Source organism: Pongo pygmaeus, chromosome 9 (assembly GCF_028885625.2).
Source record: "Pongo pygmaeus isolate AG05252 chromosome 9, NHGRI_mPonPyg2-v2.0_pri, whole genome shotgun sequence".
In the NCBI taxonomy this organism is placed as follows: domain Eukaryota; kingdom Metazoa; phylum Chordata; class Mammalia; order Primates; family Hominidae; genus Pongo; species Pongo pygmaeus.
This window is the reverse complement of record NC_072382.2, coordinates 95,465,667-95,483,844: the sequence shown is the minus strand read 5'-3', so window position 1 is coordinate 95,483,844 and position 18,178 is coordinate 95,465,667. Positions and strand designations below refer to the sequence as shown.

Below are 18,178 nucleotides of genomic sequence, written 5' to 3'. Positions count from 1 at the left end.
AAAATGAGCTTGAATCCCAACTCTCTCACGTGCTGGTTGTGAAATGGGGATGAGACTTAACCTCTCTGAACCAGTTTCCTCTGCTGTAAACTGGTGACCATGGTAGAGCTATCATAAGGATTCAATGAGAAGAGGTGTGGAGCCCCACACACAGCAACTGGGAGAGTGGTGCTGAATCAATGACAGTTATGATTATTTCTGGTAAAGCGTAAAGCTTTGTTAGAAAAGAGGAAAATGTGATCAGCCAAGGTCTTTCCCCCAGGGCTCCTGCTCTCCAAAGAGCCCCGTGAGACAGCAGAGCTACCATGAGAGCTGATCAAGTGCTCTCAAGAGGCAGGCACTGTGTCTGAGTATGTGCAGATCCTAAGTTCCAAAGATAACTTCGCAGTCCTCATCTGCAGAAACTTATTGGAAAAATGGGTCTTTGCAGATGTGATTAAGTTAAGGATCTTGAGATGGGGAGATCATCCTGGATTAGCTGGGTGGGCCCTAAACGCCATCAAAAGTGTCCTTATAAGTAAGAGGCAAAGATAGGCTAGACACACACAGAGAAGAAGACGATATGAAAATGGAGGCAGAGATAAGAGTGATGCAGCCACAGCCAAGGTATGCTGGCAGATACCAGAACCTGGAAGAGTCAAGGAATGGCCCCTCCCTTAGAACCTCCAGAGGCAGTGTGGCCCTGCCAACACATTCAGTTCAGACATCTGGCCTCCAAAACTGGGGAAGAATAAATTGCTGCTGTTTGAAGCCACCTAGTTTGTGGTAATTTGTTACAGCAGCCACAGGAAACTAATACACCCTCAAAGCAAGTACTATCACTATCCCTATTTTACTGATGAGAAAACTGAGGCAAAGAGAGATTGAATTACTCACCCATAAAGTGGGGCAAGAATTCTAAACATGACAGTTGATGCCAGAGCCCCATACTTTACCAGCAAACTGGACTGCATTGGCATCTCCCTCAGACCAAGGCTGGGATACACTTGGCTGGGGAAATCCTCCCGATGCCCCCTGATCTCCCTCCCAGGGACAGAAGATTGGTCACCCCACTTCATGGTGTGCTAACCTTTTAAAGCAATGCCTGGAGCATAGTAAATACTCAGCGACACTTAGCTAACTTATTATACTGTCAATGAGTTATCTTTCAGGTCCTGCTAACCAGGCTTTGGGGGACCATCATATGGAGGTGGGAAAAACAAGATGGGGACTAAGAGGATGCCTGTGAATCATGGAAAACAGGAGAGAACTGAGGTAGGGGAGGGTAGCAGGGACTGCCAGCTGCCTTGCAATATTCATGCTCCCCTTCTTTCTTAGTGTCAGAGGCAAATTCTATCTTTATTCAGGCAGAAAAGCACACAGCTGAAAGGTTATATTTTTTCAAGTCCTCTTTGTGGCTATGAGTATCCAATGAGATGTAAGTAAAATTGGTTGGGTAGGGTTTCAATGAGAACCCTTTAAAAGGCTGATGCAGCAAAAATCGTTCTGCTTCTACCTTTTGCCTTTCTCTCTTTCTTCCTGGAATATAGACACGATGGCTGGAGATCCAGCAGCAATCTTGTGACCATGAATGTGCTTGAGGAGGGAAACCACAAAGGGTTTAAAGCACATAGGCTAAGGATGATGGATCAGAAATACAGAAAGCCCCTGAGATCCTGTTATACCATCTATCCCACCAGCCTTGGACTGCCCACTTCCGGATTCTTCTACAAATGAATACAAAATCCTAATTTGTTAAAGACATTATACTCCAGTCTCTAGTGGCAGCCAGAAACAATCACTTACTGATATAGGGTATAACAGCAGCTCCAAGAGATTCATATGGCATCAGTCCAAACAAAATATTTTTGGTGCTGATAAGACAGAAGTTGAAATTTGAAAGTTACCATTTGTTTAGACCATGCACTAACCAGATGATATTCTTTTCTTTATTTCAAAGCTCACAAAAACCTCTGTCTCCTCCCTGCTTCCCCTCAGTTGGTCCTTCTTTCAGATAGATGTGTGAGTTCTCTCTCACACCCATCCTAGGGCCTGTTTCTTAGAATACTCAAAGCCCCTTGCCGTACATTGGGCTGATGCAGTGATGTGGCTGGGTCAACTAACAGACTCTACAAAAATGGGGTTTGAGCAGTGGCTAGCCTCACTTATGTTCAAGCGCAGTTCCACCCATGAGTTAGCATCCATGAAAACCCTGCATTTCACTGGAAAGAAAAAGGCTTTATGTGTGTTGATGGCCTAATGAGGTCTATGGTGAGAGCTGTGGCTTTAAATAAGATGACCCCACCCTACTTCCATTAAAGATCAGGCTTTACCACCAAACACACAACTTAATTAAGGACTTTATGATCCTGAGCAGGACTGGTATAAATAGATCAAAATACTGACACCATCCCCAGGCAACTCAAGGGAGCCCAGTGTCCCCATTTACTCCAAGGAGGAGAAGAAGTATATTTATCTGGAGAAAGTATTTCTAAATAGAATCTAACTCCTAAATCCTATACTTTCTAGGAAACATTAGTGATTATAGACTCAATTATATTTTTGAACCCTATAATCAAGCATAGGTACCAAGCAGAAAAGTTAAATTGCACCATCTGAGGGCTATAGAGTCTCAGCAAAATGATTTCAATTCATTTCTGATCTCATCCTTGTGCATAAGGATGTGCCTAACTTTGGTTTCCAAATGTTTTCACATTACTGAAACTTTGGCACCCACCATCTTGTTCACCAGATTTTTGCCCATTCCCCTTATTCAAAGATAAAACAACCAGAACAACTCAATTGATAAGGTGATTAGCTTTTACTTCAACGATTTTGAATGCCTGCCCTGTACTGGATCCTCCATGGGATATTGTCAATGACAAAGTTCCCCGTAGGGAAAGGGGATTATTAAATATATGCCAAAACTTCTTATCTATCATCATGGTGTTTTACTGCAGTTGCAGACATGACTAATGTACATCAAGCAATTAGAGGGCAATGCAGAGGGAAGAAAATGCAGTGTCCAAGTTCATGATAAAGACCCCAAGCTCCATGAGTGGTTAGAAAGGAAACAGATCAGTACAAGCCAGGGTCATGGAGGAAAGCTTCACGTATGAAGTGAGGAATTGGAGATAATTCTTAAAAGACAGGGGAAAAAATGGAGAAAGAAAAATACAGACTACTTCAAAAGTTGTCACGTGTCCACAATCAGTCCTAGGACTTCTCCAACTCTAATTTCTAGGACTGAACATTTGCAAATCATCTCTCTCCTTTCTTTCACCATTGCAAAAATCTTTCTAGAACTGGCAAGTCAGGTAAGATATTTTTCATTCAGTTTCAAAATTATTTCTAATGCTTTGGCATTACACTTCTCAAGTGACTCTAGGGATTACATTTCAACTCCCTTCTTACACAAATTAAGGAAAATGATATTCAGAGAGATTATATGACATGTTCAAGATTACACAGCAAGTTGGGCAGAGCGAGCACTAGAAGTTAGGTCTCTGGATTTCTGTTTCAGGTTCTTTCCACTCATGGTGGAATTCTGAGCACCTGGCTCTCCTGATCCTTTAAATATCAGACATTTGTCCAAGTGTGAATATCCAAAACAACAGACTGTCCTCAGAAAGGCAGCCTATTCACCCTCCAGGAGGCTGAGTGAGGGGCATGATTACATCATCCACGATGGCTCCTTCCTGCTCCTGGGGAAATGGCACAACACAGAGTACACACACTGAACTCCACTTATGTCCCAGTCACAGCATCTTCACATACACCTAGGATGTGTATCTTGTGGTCCACAAGCAATGTCAGCCACCTACGACAGCCCTACCTTTTTAAGAACTTGTCTGAGCCACCTACCACAACCACTAGCACTGATGGGATCACTGATAAAAACCAGCATCCTGATGGGACCACTGATAAAAGCCAATATCCACTGCATACTCACCTAGATTTCCCTTCCAAGAGGTAGCAGTCAGTCTGACACAAACTCTGTCCCTTTGCATACCAGAAAGAAATGTTTGGGGACCTTGGCATTCTAGGTATGACACCTTAGCATGCCAGCTGCTTCTAAGAACAAATGCACTATCATATGGGACCATGCATTTTGAAACCATCACACTCAAATCTGATGCCAAACCAACTGTTTTCATCATGCCTATTTTATTTTTCACCATAACAATTTTTATATGTTTTATTATACTTTCATCAAAACACCATCTTCTGGTTGAAATGATCAACAGAGACCCCAACTTCTTCCAGCACCCCACTTTGTGAAAACAGCATTGCAGTATTTGAGTATTTATGATTCTTTGGGGTTTTGAATTAACCCAGATAACTTGTTTGGTCACTGACCACCAGTGATCCCTTTCAACATGCTTCTAGGAAGAGTGACAAAAGAGACTAAACATGCCTTTGGCAAAAATTAGGACTTTCTAGAAAGTTCTTATTACTGTGATCCCTGGCTTCCCTCAAAGTTGCTTTAATTCACTGGGGAAGGATCACCTTTACCAAGAAACAGATTGTGTGGTGAAAAAAATATGGGCTGTGGAACCAAAGCAATGTGAGTTTGGTGCTACTATTTACTTATAAACTCCGGCAAGTATTTAACCTCAGAGCCTTGGTTCCTGGTTCATAAAATGAGAATAATAATATCTGCAAGCAGTAATGAATTGAAAAATCCCTCATAGAATTTTTGGGTCAGAATAAATGCCCATACACAGCTATAGTGATGTGGGCATTTTAGGAAGAAGACAGAATTTCTGTGGGTGTTAATCTTATGGAAAGGCAATCAAGTATCACATTTAGCTTAAACGCTATATTCATTACACTCAGTGTACACATTTTCAACATTCTTATCCCCAGTAGCTGCTCACATTGACCGTTTCCTACTGAGCCCTCTTTGAGAATAGCAGAGCTCTATTTGTAGAGAAGGCTCCTGGCATTTTGGGTACCCTTTCAATCCCATAGCTATTCATCACAGTAAAGACACCACCACCAATGGCCAGCAGATGTGCGATTGAAAGCAATCAAGAGTTTCCTTTGGAAATAGCCCTACAGACATTATATTTCCAGGTACAAAGCTTAAGGAAAAGTCTGCCTTGGCAGCTTGTCTGGCACAGGCTTCATCTTTGGTAAACAAAACATGACTATACCACCTTTGTTTTGTTAGAAAACTTGGAAGCTGTATTTCCAAGCCAACTGGATCTTTGGTCTTTCCTCAAAGACAAGGGGCCCTGGCTCGTAAAGACTTGTTGGTAGGCCCTGTGCTGTTCCTGAATTTTATCAACTAAACTCATCTTTAGGAAATGGAACATGGATGCGGAATGCAACTGGTTCTGCCTGTCAGAAAAGAAGCAAGCATTCAAATATCCAACAGAGGTTGCCAAAACATCTGAAAAGATGTTCTAATAACCACAAAGTTGAAAATAGCATGACATCTTCTGAAGTCAGGAGGTGACTTCAGAGGGAGATCCATGAAACAAATTAGATAGTTAAGATACTAGGCCCTGGAGGGGGCAGGGAGCAAGGGTTATTTTCTGCCCCAAATTAAAATCAGGAACATAGAACACCGTGGCGCCATCTCACCTAGCTATGCTATGGGTTCTGGGATAAGATATTGCCCTCAGCGTGAATGACTTGGAGCTGGAATAAACTTTTTACCAGTGAAAGAGCTATTTCTAAGTAGACTCAAGGAAACTCTGAAAATAGGCAAATCTCCTGTGACTTCCCCTCTTTTAAACGTTGAAAAACGTGACTTAGCATACTTATCTCCCATTATGATGTTTCATTCCAAAAATACAAACTAAGAAAACACTGTGTTTTAACAATAAGGAATTCTTGAAATTTCTCAAATCTTCATCCCAAATGTTGTCATTTAAAAACAAACAAATGAACAGAATCCCCCAGAAGTTACTAGTAGTGCCTGGTGAAAATTGTCAAACACCTGGTTGTGTATATGTCTCTTCACAGGCAAGGCTGTTAATAGGTGGCTCAACAAATACATGGAGCTATGAATATCTCTTCCAGATTACACACCCATCCATACTAGTGCTCTTCAAGCAAAAAACAAAATACCTTCTCTTGGTCTAGATCAACTCACCCTCATTGTAAGTACCCAAGAAATACAACCTTCCCCACGCAAAGTCAAAAAGAGGCCAAACCTGAGAGTCAATGAGGACCCTAAGTTCACTCACTTGTCTTCTGTGAAACTTTTCCCAGTAATAACATTCTTCCCTTGGGGTACATAGTTCCAGTATTCTTCCACAATCCCAATGTAGTAGGTTCTGGTAACTGTGCCAACCAGCCCAGACAGACCCAGGAATGTGAGGAGAAAGATGCAGCCAGCTGGCTGCTTCCGAGGCATTTGTGGATGTAACTCAAGCAGGCAGGCAGCCTGCACAGGGGACAAATCTATTGGTCCCTCCCCCTCACTCAGCTCCTCCTCCTCAGGTAGCTTGGGTTTGGGGAAGAGGCAAAGGCTGAGGCTTGTGTAAGCAAAGCAAGCTCGATGGGGTTGTTGCTTTGACAACGAAACTTTTGCCAGCCATCCAAGAAATGTGTGACTGGCTTATTTATGTACTGCCCAAGCCAACAGGCCTGTTACTATGTGTTTCGGTACCATGCTCTGACATCAGTCATCTGTCAGCCAGGATGACAGTGTGACAACTTGGGCTGATGGCTTTCCCCCACCCCTTCTTCTTCTTTTCTTCTCCACACCTCTTACAGGAACACATTAAAATCTGAAAAGTGAGCTGGTCTGAGTGGAGTATGAGGAAATACTCCAGGCACTAAAGAAGGCCTCTTCTGTGTTGGGAGGGCAGAGGAAGTGACATAATCACCATCCAGCTTGTTTTATGAGGCTACATGAAACTACAAACTAACATCATAAAGTTCATCACAACAACATAAAACCCCACTAATCCTCCACTGGCTCGTGTACCATCTCCCCCATATTCTCTCAAATCCTTCCAGCAAAAATGAGGTTGACTGCTCAGTTCAGCCAAAATGTTCGCGGCCACCACCTCCACACAGGGAGCCACCTTTCTTAGGATGAATGAAAATGATGATGGGGGAGTACCCTTCAGACACATGGAGACAAAATTCAGTAACAGGTCTTTGGGTGGAAAAGGCTGGGCCATTCTTCTGTGTCTTCTAATCTGCGTCCCAGAATCTCGGTATTGAAAGAGACCTTGATCAACCTTGGAAGAGAGTTACCCTTATCCCCATGCAGAGTTACTCTTGAGGGAGCAGCCATGGAATGAAAGAAACAGCCTCCTGGCCTTTGAAGTTGGTCAGACCTGGGTTTGAATGTGAGTTCCCACCATTTTCTAATTTAGTGGCATGGAGGAATCACTTAACATCATTGAGCTGGAGACTGTAGAAGAAGGATTGAGGGATTCTTACGGAACTTTTTAAAAGATGATATCTGCAAAATGCCTATCCCAGCCCCTAGCATAGGGTAGGTACTAAGTAAGTGTTAAAGTCCTGCCTGCCCATTCATGCCCTCTAAGAGAGACTGTATCAACCTGTGTATCCACAGACTTGCATTTTCCCGCAGGCTTTGACTTTCTTTCCACTATTCTTTGCCAAAGTCCTATCTGCCATGCCTTCCACCAGTCTCAAGTAAGAGAATTCTTTTTCTTTAAATGGTAGCTACCCTATAAATGTCCCATAGCACAGTTTGTATTAACATTCATCTTAATTAACATTCATCTTAATTAAAGGCCAGGCACGGTGGCTCAGGCCTGTAATCCCAGCACTTTGGGAGGCCAAGGCAGTCAGATCACCTGTGGTCACGAGTTCGAGACCAGCCTGGCCAACATGGTGAAACCCTGTCTCTACTAAAAACACAAAAATTAGCTGGGCGTAGTGGCAGGCACCTGTAATCCCAGTTACTTGGGAGGCTGAGGCAGAAGAATCGCTTGAACCTGGGAGGTAGAGGTTGCAGTGAGCCAAGATTGTGCCACTGCACTCCAGGCTTGGTGACAAGAGCGAGATTCCTTCTCAAAATAAATAAATAAATAAATAATAAAATACATACTGAGTATCCTGTTTCATAGCCAGGCTCTTAACAACATTGATTTACTGATTTGTTTGTTGTATCAAGGACACTGGTAGAATAATTGCCATAGCACATTTCCATTTAGCTTAAATCTCCTCTTCAACATAAGTTTGGGAGCTTTGTATGAGTCTGGCACTTCAACGGACACTATAAAGGAGGACTTATGTGGTAGGCCTGAGGTTGGCCCCAGAAGAAGTAGCGAGTTCAAAGTGTGGGGAACCTGGCCAGGCGCAGTGGCTAATGCCTGTAATCCCAGCACTGTGGGAGGCTGAGGCGGGTGGATCACCTGAGGTCAGGAGTTCGAGACCAGCCTGCTGAACATGGTGAAACCCTGTCTCTACTAAAAATACAAAAATTACCTGGGCATGTTGGTGCATGTCTGTAGTCACAGCTACTAGGAAGGCTGGGGCAGGAGAATCTCTTGAACCCTGGAGGTGAAGGTTGCAGTGAGCCAAGATCACACAACTACACTCTAGCCTGGATGATAGAGCGAGACTCTGTTTCACAAAAAAAAAAAAAAAAAAAAAAAAAAAAGGTTGGGGAATTTGGAAATGTCCCAAACCAAATATCTTGTTGCTTACATCCCAGAGAAGCTGGCTATTTTGGGCCTATCAAAAATGTTATTAGGACATATTGCCCCCATTTTGGACAGGAGAAAAAAAAAGGTATAAGTGATACAGCTCAAAAAGACAAAAGAGTTAACTTTCCTACCCAAGATACTGAATGCATATAATTAAAACCCAGGAGAAGGCATTACCTAACTTCTGATTTGAAAACTAGATCGGCAGAATAGATCAGTCAAGAAATCTGAGTCACTATAGCAGATGAAGTCAATGCATTTAATTTGTTTGTAGCAGAGAACTTGCTTACAGAGGGCCAAAAGTGGGAAAGAATTTATTAAAAACAATGTAATAGGGTTCTGGAAAGCTCTCTTAAGTTCTTCCTTATCCTAGGACAATAAAGGTGTTACTCAAAGAGCATTTGAATGCCATAGGAGCTAAAGAAAATAAACTGGTATGAGACAATGCAGTGTTCCTGTAACACTCATTTCGGAAAATCCACAGTTCCACGCCCAATGTGTTTGACAGTGTCTAAATTTTATTAAGAAACCTGTGAATTATAATATCAACACTCATTTTTGAAAACCCACAGTTACATACAAGATATGTTTGACAGTGTCTAAAATTTGATTAAGTAACCTGTGTAAGTAATAATGTTAGCAAATACTTCCAATTCCATTGAACACTAGTCAGACACTTTTTTTTAAAGTCAAGAAACCCATTTATCAAGCATTTATTATGTGAGATGGCCAGTTCTAAATATTCACTCCATTCCTCAAAATATTCACCAGGTTTCAGATAAGGTAAATTTGACATCATGCATCAATAGCAGAGAAAGATAATCCTGGGTTAAATCATATTTAATTGAAATTATAGTACAGGCATACCTTGAAGATATTGCAGGTGTGGCTCCAGACCACCATGATAAAGTGAATATCAAAATAAAGCGAATCACATGGGTTTTTTGGTTTTCCAGTGCGTATAAAACTTATGCTTAGGCCATATGCAGTGGCTCACACCTGTAATCCCAGCACTTTGGGAGGCCAAGGTGGGAGGATCACTTGAGGCCAGAAGTTTGAGACCAGCCTGGGCAACATGGCAAAACCTTGTCACCATAAAAAACACAAAAAAATTAGCCAAGCATGGTGGGGTGCACCTATAATCCCAGCTACTCAGGAGGCTGAGGTGGGGGGATCATTTGAGCCCAGGAGGTTGAGGCCGTAGTATGTCAAGATCACGCCACTGCACTCCAGCCTGACTGACAGAGGGAGACCCTATCTAAAAAAGAAAAAAAAAGTTGTTTACACAATATTACAGTCTAGTAAGTGTGTGTGCAATTGCATTATGTCTAAAAAATGTACACACCTTAATTTAAAAATACCTTATTGTTTAAAAATGCTAACAATCATCTGAGTCTTCAGTGAGTCAATCTTTTTGCTGTGGAGGGTCTTGCCTCAATGTGGATGGCTGCTGACTAATCAGGATGGTGGTCACTGAGGGTTGAGGTGGCTGTGGCAATTTCTTAAAATACGAACAATATTTTGACACATCAATTGGTTTCCTTTCATGAAAGATTACTCTATAACCCATGATGCTGTTTAATAGTATTTTACCAATAAAATAACTTCTTTCAAAATTGGAATAAATTTTCCCAACCCTGCTCCTGCTTTATCAACTAAGTTTATGTAATATGCTGAATCCTTTGTTGTCATTTCTACAATATTCACAGCATCTTCACGAGTAAATTCCATTTCAAGAAACCATTTGCTTTGTTCATCCATAAGAAGCAACACCTTATTCATGTAAATTTTATTATGAGATTGCAACAATTCAGTCACATCTTCAGGCTCCACTTCTAATTGTAGTTCACTTGCTATTTCCACCACATCTGCAGTTACTTCCTCCGTGGAAGTCTTGAACCTCTCAAAGTCATCCATGAGGGTTTGAATCAACTTCTTCCAAACTTCTGTTAATGTTGATATTTTGACCTTCTCTCATGAATCACAAATATTCTTAACAGCATTTAGAATGGTGAATTCTTTCCAGAAGGTTTTCAATTTACTTTGCCCAGATTCATCAGAGGAATCACTATCTATGGCACCTATAGCCTTAAGAAAGGTATTTCTTAAGTAATAAGATTGAAATTCAAAATTACTCCTTGATCTATAAGATACAGAATGGATGTTGTGTTAGCAGACATGAAAACAACATTCATTTCATTATACATTTCCATCAGAGCTCTTGGGTCACTAGGTGCGTTGTTAATGAGCAGTAATATTTTGAAAGAATTTTTTTTTTCTTAGCAGTAAGTCTCAGCCCTGGGCTTAAAATATTCAGTAAACCATGCTGCAAACAGATGCACTGTTGTCCGGACATTATTATTCCATCTAGGGAGTATAGACAGAGTAGATTGTGCATAATTCTTAAGGGTCCTGAGATATTTGGAATGGTAAATAAGCACTGGCTTCAGCCTAAAGTCACCAGCTGCATTAGCACCTGCTAGGATAGTTAGCCTATCCTTGGGCCAGGCACAATGGCTCATGCCTGTAATCCCAGCACCTTGGGAGGCTGAGGTGGGAGGATCACTTGAGTGCAGGAGTTTGAGACCAGCCTGGGCAAGATGGCAAGAACTCATCTTGTCAAAACAAACAAAAACAAGAGTGAGCCTATCCTTTGAAGCTTTAAAGCCAGGCATCGACTTCTCCTCTTCTACTATAAGGATGTTTGGTCTACATTGAAAATTTATTGGCCTAATGTGGTAGCTCATGCCTGTAATCCCAGCACTTTGGGAAGCCAAGGTGGGCAGATCACTTGAAGTCAGGAGTTTGAGACCAGCCTGGCCAACATGGTGAAACCCATCTTTACCAAAAATTACAAAAATTTGCCAAGCGTGGTGGCACATGCCTATAATCTCAGCTACTCTAGAGGCTGAGCTGGGAGAATCACTTGAACCCAGGAGGCTGAGATTGCAGTAAGCTGAGATCCTGCCACTGTACCCAGCCTGGGAGGCAGAGTGAGACCCTGTCTCAAAGAAAAAAAAAAGAAAAGAAAAGAAAGAAAAAAAAAGTATTGTTTAGTGCAGTCACCTTCATCAGTTATCTTAGCTAGACCTTCCAGAAAACTTGCAGCTTCTCCATCAGCACGCACTGCCTCATCTTCACTTCTGTGTTATGGAGATGGCTTCTTTCCTTAACCCTCATGAATCAACCTCTGCTAGCTTCAGACTTTTCTTCTACTACTTCTTCATCTCTCTCAGCCTTCAAAGAATTGAAAAGAGTTAGGGCCTCACTCTGAATTGGGCTTTGGCTTAAAGGAATGTTGTGGCTGATTTGGTCTTCTACCCAGATCGCTAAAACTTTCTCCATATCATCAATAAGGCTATTTCACTTTCTTAGCATCCATGTGTTCACTGAAGTAGCACTTTTAATTTCCTTCAAGAACATTTCTTGCATTTGCAACTTTGCTAACTGTTGGGCACAAGAGGCCTAGCTTTCAGCCAGTCTCAACTTTCACCATGACTTTCTCACTATGTTTAATCATTTCTAGCTTTTGATTTAAAGTAAGAGATGTGTGACTCTTTCACTTGAACACATAGAGGCCTTTGTAGAGTTATTAAATTGGCCTAATTTTGACATTGTTGTGTCTCAGGGAATAGAGACACCTGAGGAGAGGAGTGATGGGAGAATGGCAGTCAGTGGAGTGCCGAGACCAGCTCAGTCGTGGAGACGCTAACTCAGTGGTGCTAGAGGAATTAAAGACACACACACAGAAATACAGAGTGTGGAGTGGGAAATCAGGGGTCTCATAACTTTCAGAGCTGAGAGCCTTGAACAGAGCTTTACTCACATATTTATTGACAGCAAGCCAGTGATAAGCATTGTTTCTATAGATTATAGGTTAACTAAAAGTATTCCTTATGGGAAATAGAGGGATGGGCGTAAGTAAAGGGATGGGTCTGGCTAGTTATCTGCAGCAGGAGCATGTCCTTAAGGCACAGATCACTCATGCTATTGTTTGTGGTTTAAGAATGCCTTTAAGTGGTTTTCTGCCCTGGGTGGGCCAGGTGTTCCTCGCCCTCATTCCGGTAAACCCACAACCTTCCAGCATGGGAATCATGGCCATCATGAACATGTCACAGTGCTGCAAAGATTTTGTTTATGGCCAGTTTTGGGGCCAGTTTATAGCCAGATTTGGGGGCCTGTTCCCAATAGTGGAGCAGTCATCACATACGCATTTATCAATTAAGTTTGCTGTTGTATATGAGCATGGCTTGTGGTGCCCCCAAACAATTACAGTGGTAACATCGAAGATTACTGATCACAGATCACCATAACAAATATAATAGTAATGAAAAGTTTAAAATATTCTGAGAATTACCAAAATGTGACACAGAGATATGAAGTAAGCACACGCTGTTGGAAATATGGCACAAATAGACTGAGAAATACATTTTGAGAGATCCCCAACTCTGACTGCAAACTTCTGTCCAGCTCATGCTTGACACAGGGTTGCCTCAAACCTTCAATTTGCAAAAGGCACAGTATCTATGAAGCGCAATGACATGAAGTTCACTTGCTATTTCCACCACATCTACAGTTACTTCCTCCATTGAAGTCTTGAACCTCTCAAAGTCATCCATGAGGGTGTGAATCAACTTCTTCCAAACTCCTGTTAATGTTGATAGGACAAGGTGGGCCTGTAAGGGCTATATTTTTTAATTAACTTCTATTTTTATTTCAACAGTTTTGGGTGTACAGGTGTTTTTTGGTTACAAGGATATGTTTTTAGTGGTGATTTCTGAGATTTTACTGCACCCATCACCCGAGCAGTGCACACTGTACTGAATATGTAGTCTTTTATTCCTCACCTTCCTCCCAACCTTCTGGCCCCAATTCTCTAAGTCCATTATATCATTCTTATGTTTTTGCATCCTCATAGCCTAGCTCCCACTTATAAGTGAGAACACACTGTATTTGGTTTTCCATTCCTGAGTTACTTCACTTAGAATAATGGCCTCCAGAGCCATCCAAGTTGCTGCAAAACACGTTGTTTCATTCCTTTTTATGGCTGAGTAGTATTCCACAGTGTATATACACCACACTTTCTTTATCCACTCAGTTGATGCACACTTAGGTTGGTTCCATATCTTTGCAATTGTGAATTGCACTGCTCTAAATATGCATATGCCTGTGTCTTTTTCACATAATGATTTCTTTTCCTCTGGGTAGATACCCAGTAGTGAGACTGCTGGATCAAATGGTAGCTCTGCTTTTAGTTCTTTAAGGAATTTCCTTTCTGTTTTCCATAGAGGTTGTACTAATTTACATTCCTATCAGCAGTGTATAAATGTTCTTTTACCACATTCACACCAGCATCTTTTTTTATTAACTTTTTAATTATGGCCATTCTTGCAGGAGTAAGGTGGTATCTCATTGTGGTTTTAATTTGCATTTCCCTGGTAATTAGTGAGATAGAGCACTTTTTCATGAGATAGAGCACTTTTTCATATGTTTGTTGGCTGTCTGTATATCTTCTTTTCAGAATTATCTATTCATGTTCTTTGCCCTCTTTTTGATAGGATTATTTGATTTTACCTTGCTGATTTGTTTGAGTTTCTTGTAGATTCTAGACATTAGTACTTTGTCAGATGCATAGATTAAAAATATTTTCTCCCATTCTGTGGGTTGCCTGTTTATTCTGCTGATTATTTACTTTTTGTGCAGAAGTTTTTTAGTTTCATTAGGTCCCATTTGTTTACTTTTGTTTTTGTTGCTTTTGCTTTTGGGGTCTTATTCATGAATTCTTTGCCTAAGCCAATGTCTAGAAGAGTTTTTCCAATGTAATCTTCTAGAATTTTTATGGTTCCAGGTCTTAGATTTAAGTCTTTGATCCATCTTGAGTTGATTTTTATATAAGGTGAGAGATGACGATCCAGTTTCATTCTTCTACATGTGGCTTACCAGTTTTCCCAGCACCATTTAATGGATAGGGTGTTATTTCCCCAATTTTTTTATATACAGGCTATTTAAATAAAAAATTGTCTTAGCTAGATCTGGGAGAAGTCAATTCAGATGAATAATATTCTACCTAGCCATAGTTGAAGTGTCATTTTTAAAAATAAGTAAAATGGGAGAGACAAAATTGATTCTCCCATTCTTTAACTTTTTCCTTTTTTGAAAGATACATTGAATTCTCCTTAAAAGACTTCTGATATCCCAAACTGTGACTGCAAGCTTCCATCAGCCCAGCACTCTCCCTGCCCTGCTACAGTAAATCATGGCTCTCAAACCTCACTGGGGCCCCTAGTCCCTTGATAGTACCTTGTTATTCCCCACCTGGAGCCCTGTGACTTCTCTACTGCTCTGACTGGTGCTAGAATGACCTTACCGATTGCAGACAGGACCAGGTCTCTCCACTGCTTGAGAGTTTTCAATAGTTTTCTATGGCCTTTAGGGTAAGGACTAATGGTCTTGACTTGACTTTTAGAGCTGGTCCTGATTTGACTCCTGGAGACTGGGGTCACTCCTCAACATTTAGTCATCATCATGGTTGTGCCCTTCCTCTGAGCTCCCACCAGTGTTGTGCATGCCTCTGCCATAGCCTGTCACACAGTACAGTGACCACCTCTTCATCTGCTCTCCCCTACACACTCAACACAGGCTTCTCATGGATGGGGGCTGGGTCTTGTTCACCCCTGTGTCCCCAAGGTCTGACACATCATAGGCACTGGAGAAATGGCGAACTAAGGCATGTGCAAATGAATGACTGAATGAACAAATGAATAAGGGATGCTTGCAAATGTACACTGGCTCTATGTTATGTAGCAGTCTCTGTACTAGATCTTTTATATGAATTATTTAATTTCCTTATTACAACAGCCCTTTCAGAGTGTGCACAAGTTTTACCCCTGTTTTACAAATGAGGAAGCTGAGATTTAGAAAATTCAGATTATTTTCTCAATGCCCCACAACTGGCAAATAGTGGAGGTCTGGAAGACTCCAAAGCCAGCATCCCTACAGAGCCCATCCAGACGAGGAGAATGGGGAGTGGTGGCGGGCCCAGAGACCATGGTCGCCTGCTTCATGCTGCAGAGTGGGACCCATGCTTTGCAAAGAAATATGGGCCAGGGCTGTTGAAGGACTGGTCCACTGGAGGAGGATTCCAAAATGCCCCTCCAGCTTAGCCCATCCATCCAGACAGTCCAGATAAAACCCTAATCATTACAGAACCTTAAAGACACCCAAACATACCATTCTGTTTCATTTCTTCATTTTATGTCCCAACCCTCCACCCCCAACCTCACCTGTCCCCCAGTCTCCACCCCCACTAAATTCCTTCTCATCCTCCCAAATCACCCTGGGCTTTTCCTCTCTGAAGCTTTCCTTGGTTCCTCCACACCTACCACACCCTCCACCCAGCCCCTGGCAATTAGTCATTCTCTTCTCTGTGTTTCCTCTTTACTCTGCCCACACGCCTATCCCTGTTTATGTTATTGTTTGCTTACATGTTAGTCTCCTTTAAAAGATCCTGAACTCCTTGAGAATAGCATCTGACCAGGTCTCCACACTGCCCTCCTACTATGTCTGTCTCAAGAATTTATTAAAAGAATCTGCAGCTCAGGGGCTGCTCCAGCCTCCACTGCCTGTAGCCTGGATCCCCAGTTTTTAGACTCTTGCTCTTACCAAGAGACTTTGCTCCAAGATTTGAGGTCTGAAGGCCAGGCTGCCTCACCCTCACACCCAGGTCTGGTGCTTAAGCCATTTCTTATCTAGATCAGGGGATTATCTTGTTCTTCTTTGTGTAGTGGTTATTATAGAACCAGGTGCTCAGCAGGCCCTGAGGAAATAATATTAACAATTGTAGCATTTACAGTATGTCAGACAGTATGCTGTTTTACATATAGTATCACTTTTACTCTGTGCAACCAGAATACCCTATGAAGTAGAAGCTATTGTCCTTGTTTTACAGATGAGGAAACTAAGGTTTGGGAAGGTTAATAACTTTCTTGAAGTCACAGCTAGCAAATGGCTGGACCAGGATTCAAACCCAGGTCTTTCTGACTCCAAAGCCTACACACCAAAGCTCCACACTCAGTGGGTATTAGTGGAACTGGGCTAACTGGAAAGCCAATGCCAGCTCAGGAGACCCTTTCAGGGAAGGAAACATTAGCATCATAGGAGAGGTTTCCTCCAACATAACCAGGACCTAAGAATTTTAAAGATATAGCATAGAGACTGCACATCGGCAAACACCCCAACAAATAAAAGTGCTGTGATGAAATAATTTATTTAATTGTTTGAGAATATTTACCAAGCATATGCCTTGTGCCAAACACTGTTCTAGTCAACTGGGAATGAGACAGACAGTCCCTGTCCTTGAAGAGTTCATAATCTAGTGAAGAACATAAATTGTAAACCATAAATATGTTTTCTAGATTAATTAAATATTGTGATGAGTGCAGCAAAGTTCAAAGGTGAATGGTGTGGGGAGAACCTCAAGACCACACTCAGGAGGTGTCTGGGGAGGTGACCCAGCAGCCTGTTCTGAAGCATGCTTATGGTTTACAGGGTGAAATAGAGCGTATAGAAGTCCCATCTCTAGAAACCTCACCCATCATCATCAACAGCAACAACAAAAAACAGGACAACTCAGGGTGGTCCTGAAACACACTTTGGTTGAGTTCTCTGAGGAAAGTTAAGAAGCCACATCCCTGCCCAGTGGGTACATCCACTCTCAGGCATTCATTTTTTTCCTCCACTTGGAAAGTACCTGATGATGTCTCACCTCCCACAAGCCTGAGGCAAACTCTGGTGTCAGAGACTCAGAAAAGCCAGCCTTCAATCATGGATACAGTGAAAAGAAGAACAGAGGAAACTGGCTTCCCTCCACTCTCTCCTCAAGCTCCTCTGTCTTCCCCTCCCTTCCCAGCCCAGGAGGTGATTCAAGGCCCCAGTGCTCTTTGATCTGTGGATCTTGATCTTGGAGCCACCTCTAGGAGTGGGAGGTGAATATAAACAACCTGAGCACAGTTCTGGTAGCCCAATCTTACAAAAGAAACATCATACCTGCCAGTAGGAATAGTCCGCCAACAAGGCCACCATCCTGGAACTGGAGCTGCCAAAGGGCCCTTGAACAACCCCATAATTCAAATACTGAACTCCTAGGACATCTGGATGACCACCTCCCCATGCACAAGCTAGAGGGTTACAAAGCACCCCAAAGGGGGCAAATGGGACTGGAGATCTTCAAAGGCCTAGGAAAGTTGCTGTCTGGTCTCAGAGTAACCTGCCCAAAGGAGCCCAGACAGTCCCGGAGCCCAGAGGGAAACCATCTTTCAGGGCAGCACTTTAAACAAAAGACCATCTCAGGGCTGTGGCTTGGCACAGGGGCCCCATTGCCCAGGTCTAAGGACAATACTGGATACAGGCATTTAGCTCTCCTCTTGGCTCCAGTGTTTGGGGGTTTTGTTAGGGGAGAAACGGGAGACATGGACACAATCTGGCCACTGTGGTGGAGACATAGGATTTTCCCATAGCATTTCATGGGTGACACTTCTGGACGCTTTAGGATG

The 18,178-nt window shown here is 42.2% G+C and overlaps 1 protein-coding gene across 1 annotated transcript in view; it reads right to left on the bottom strand.

Annotated features, from left to right (window-relative positions):
* HEPHL1 (hephaestin like 1) overlaps nt 1-6,364 on the bottom strand; it is an 87,462-nt gene extending 81,098 nt beyond the window's left edge. The window contains exon 1 of the mRNA XM_054439347.2: nt 6,180-6,364. Coding sequence (XP_054295322.2) covers nt 6,180-6,349 — 170 coding nt within the window. The 5' untranslated portion in view covers nt 6,350-6,364. The remainder of the gene's footprint in view (nt 1-6,179) is intronic.
* Between the last annotated feature and the right edge of the window lie 11,814 nt (nt 6,365-18,178).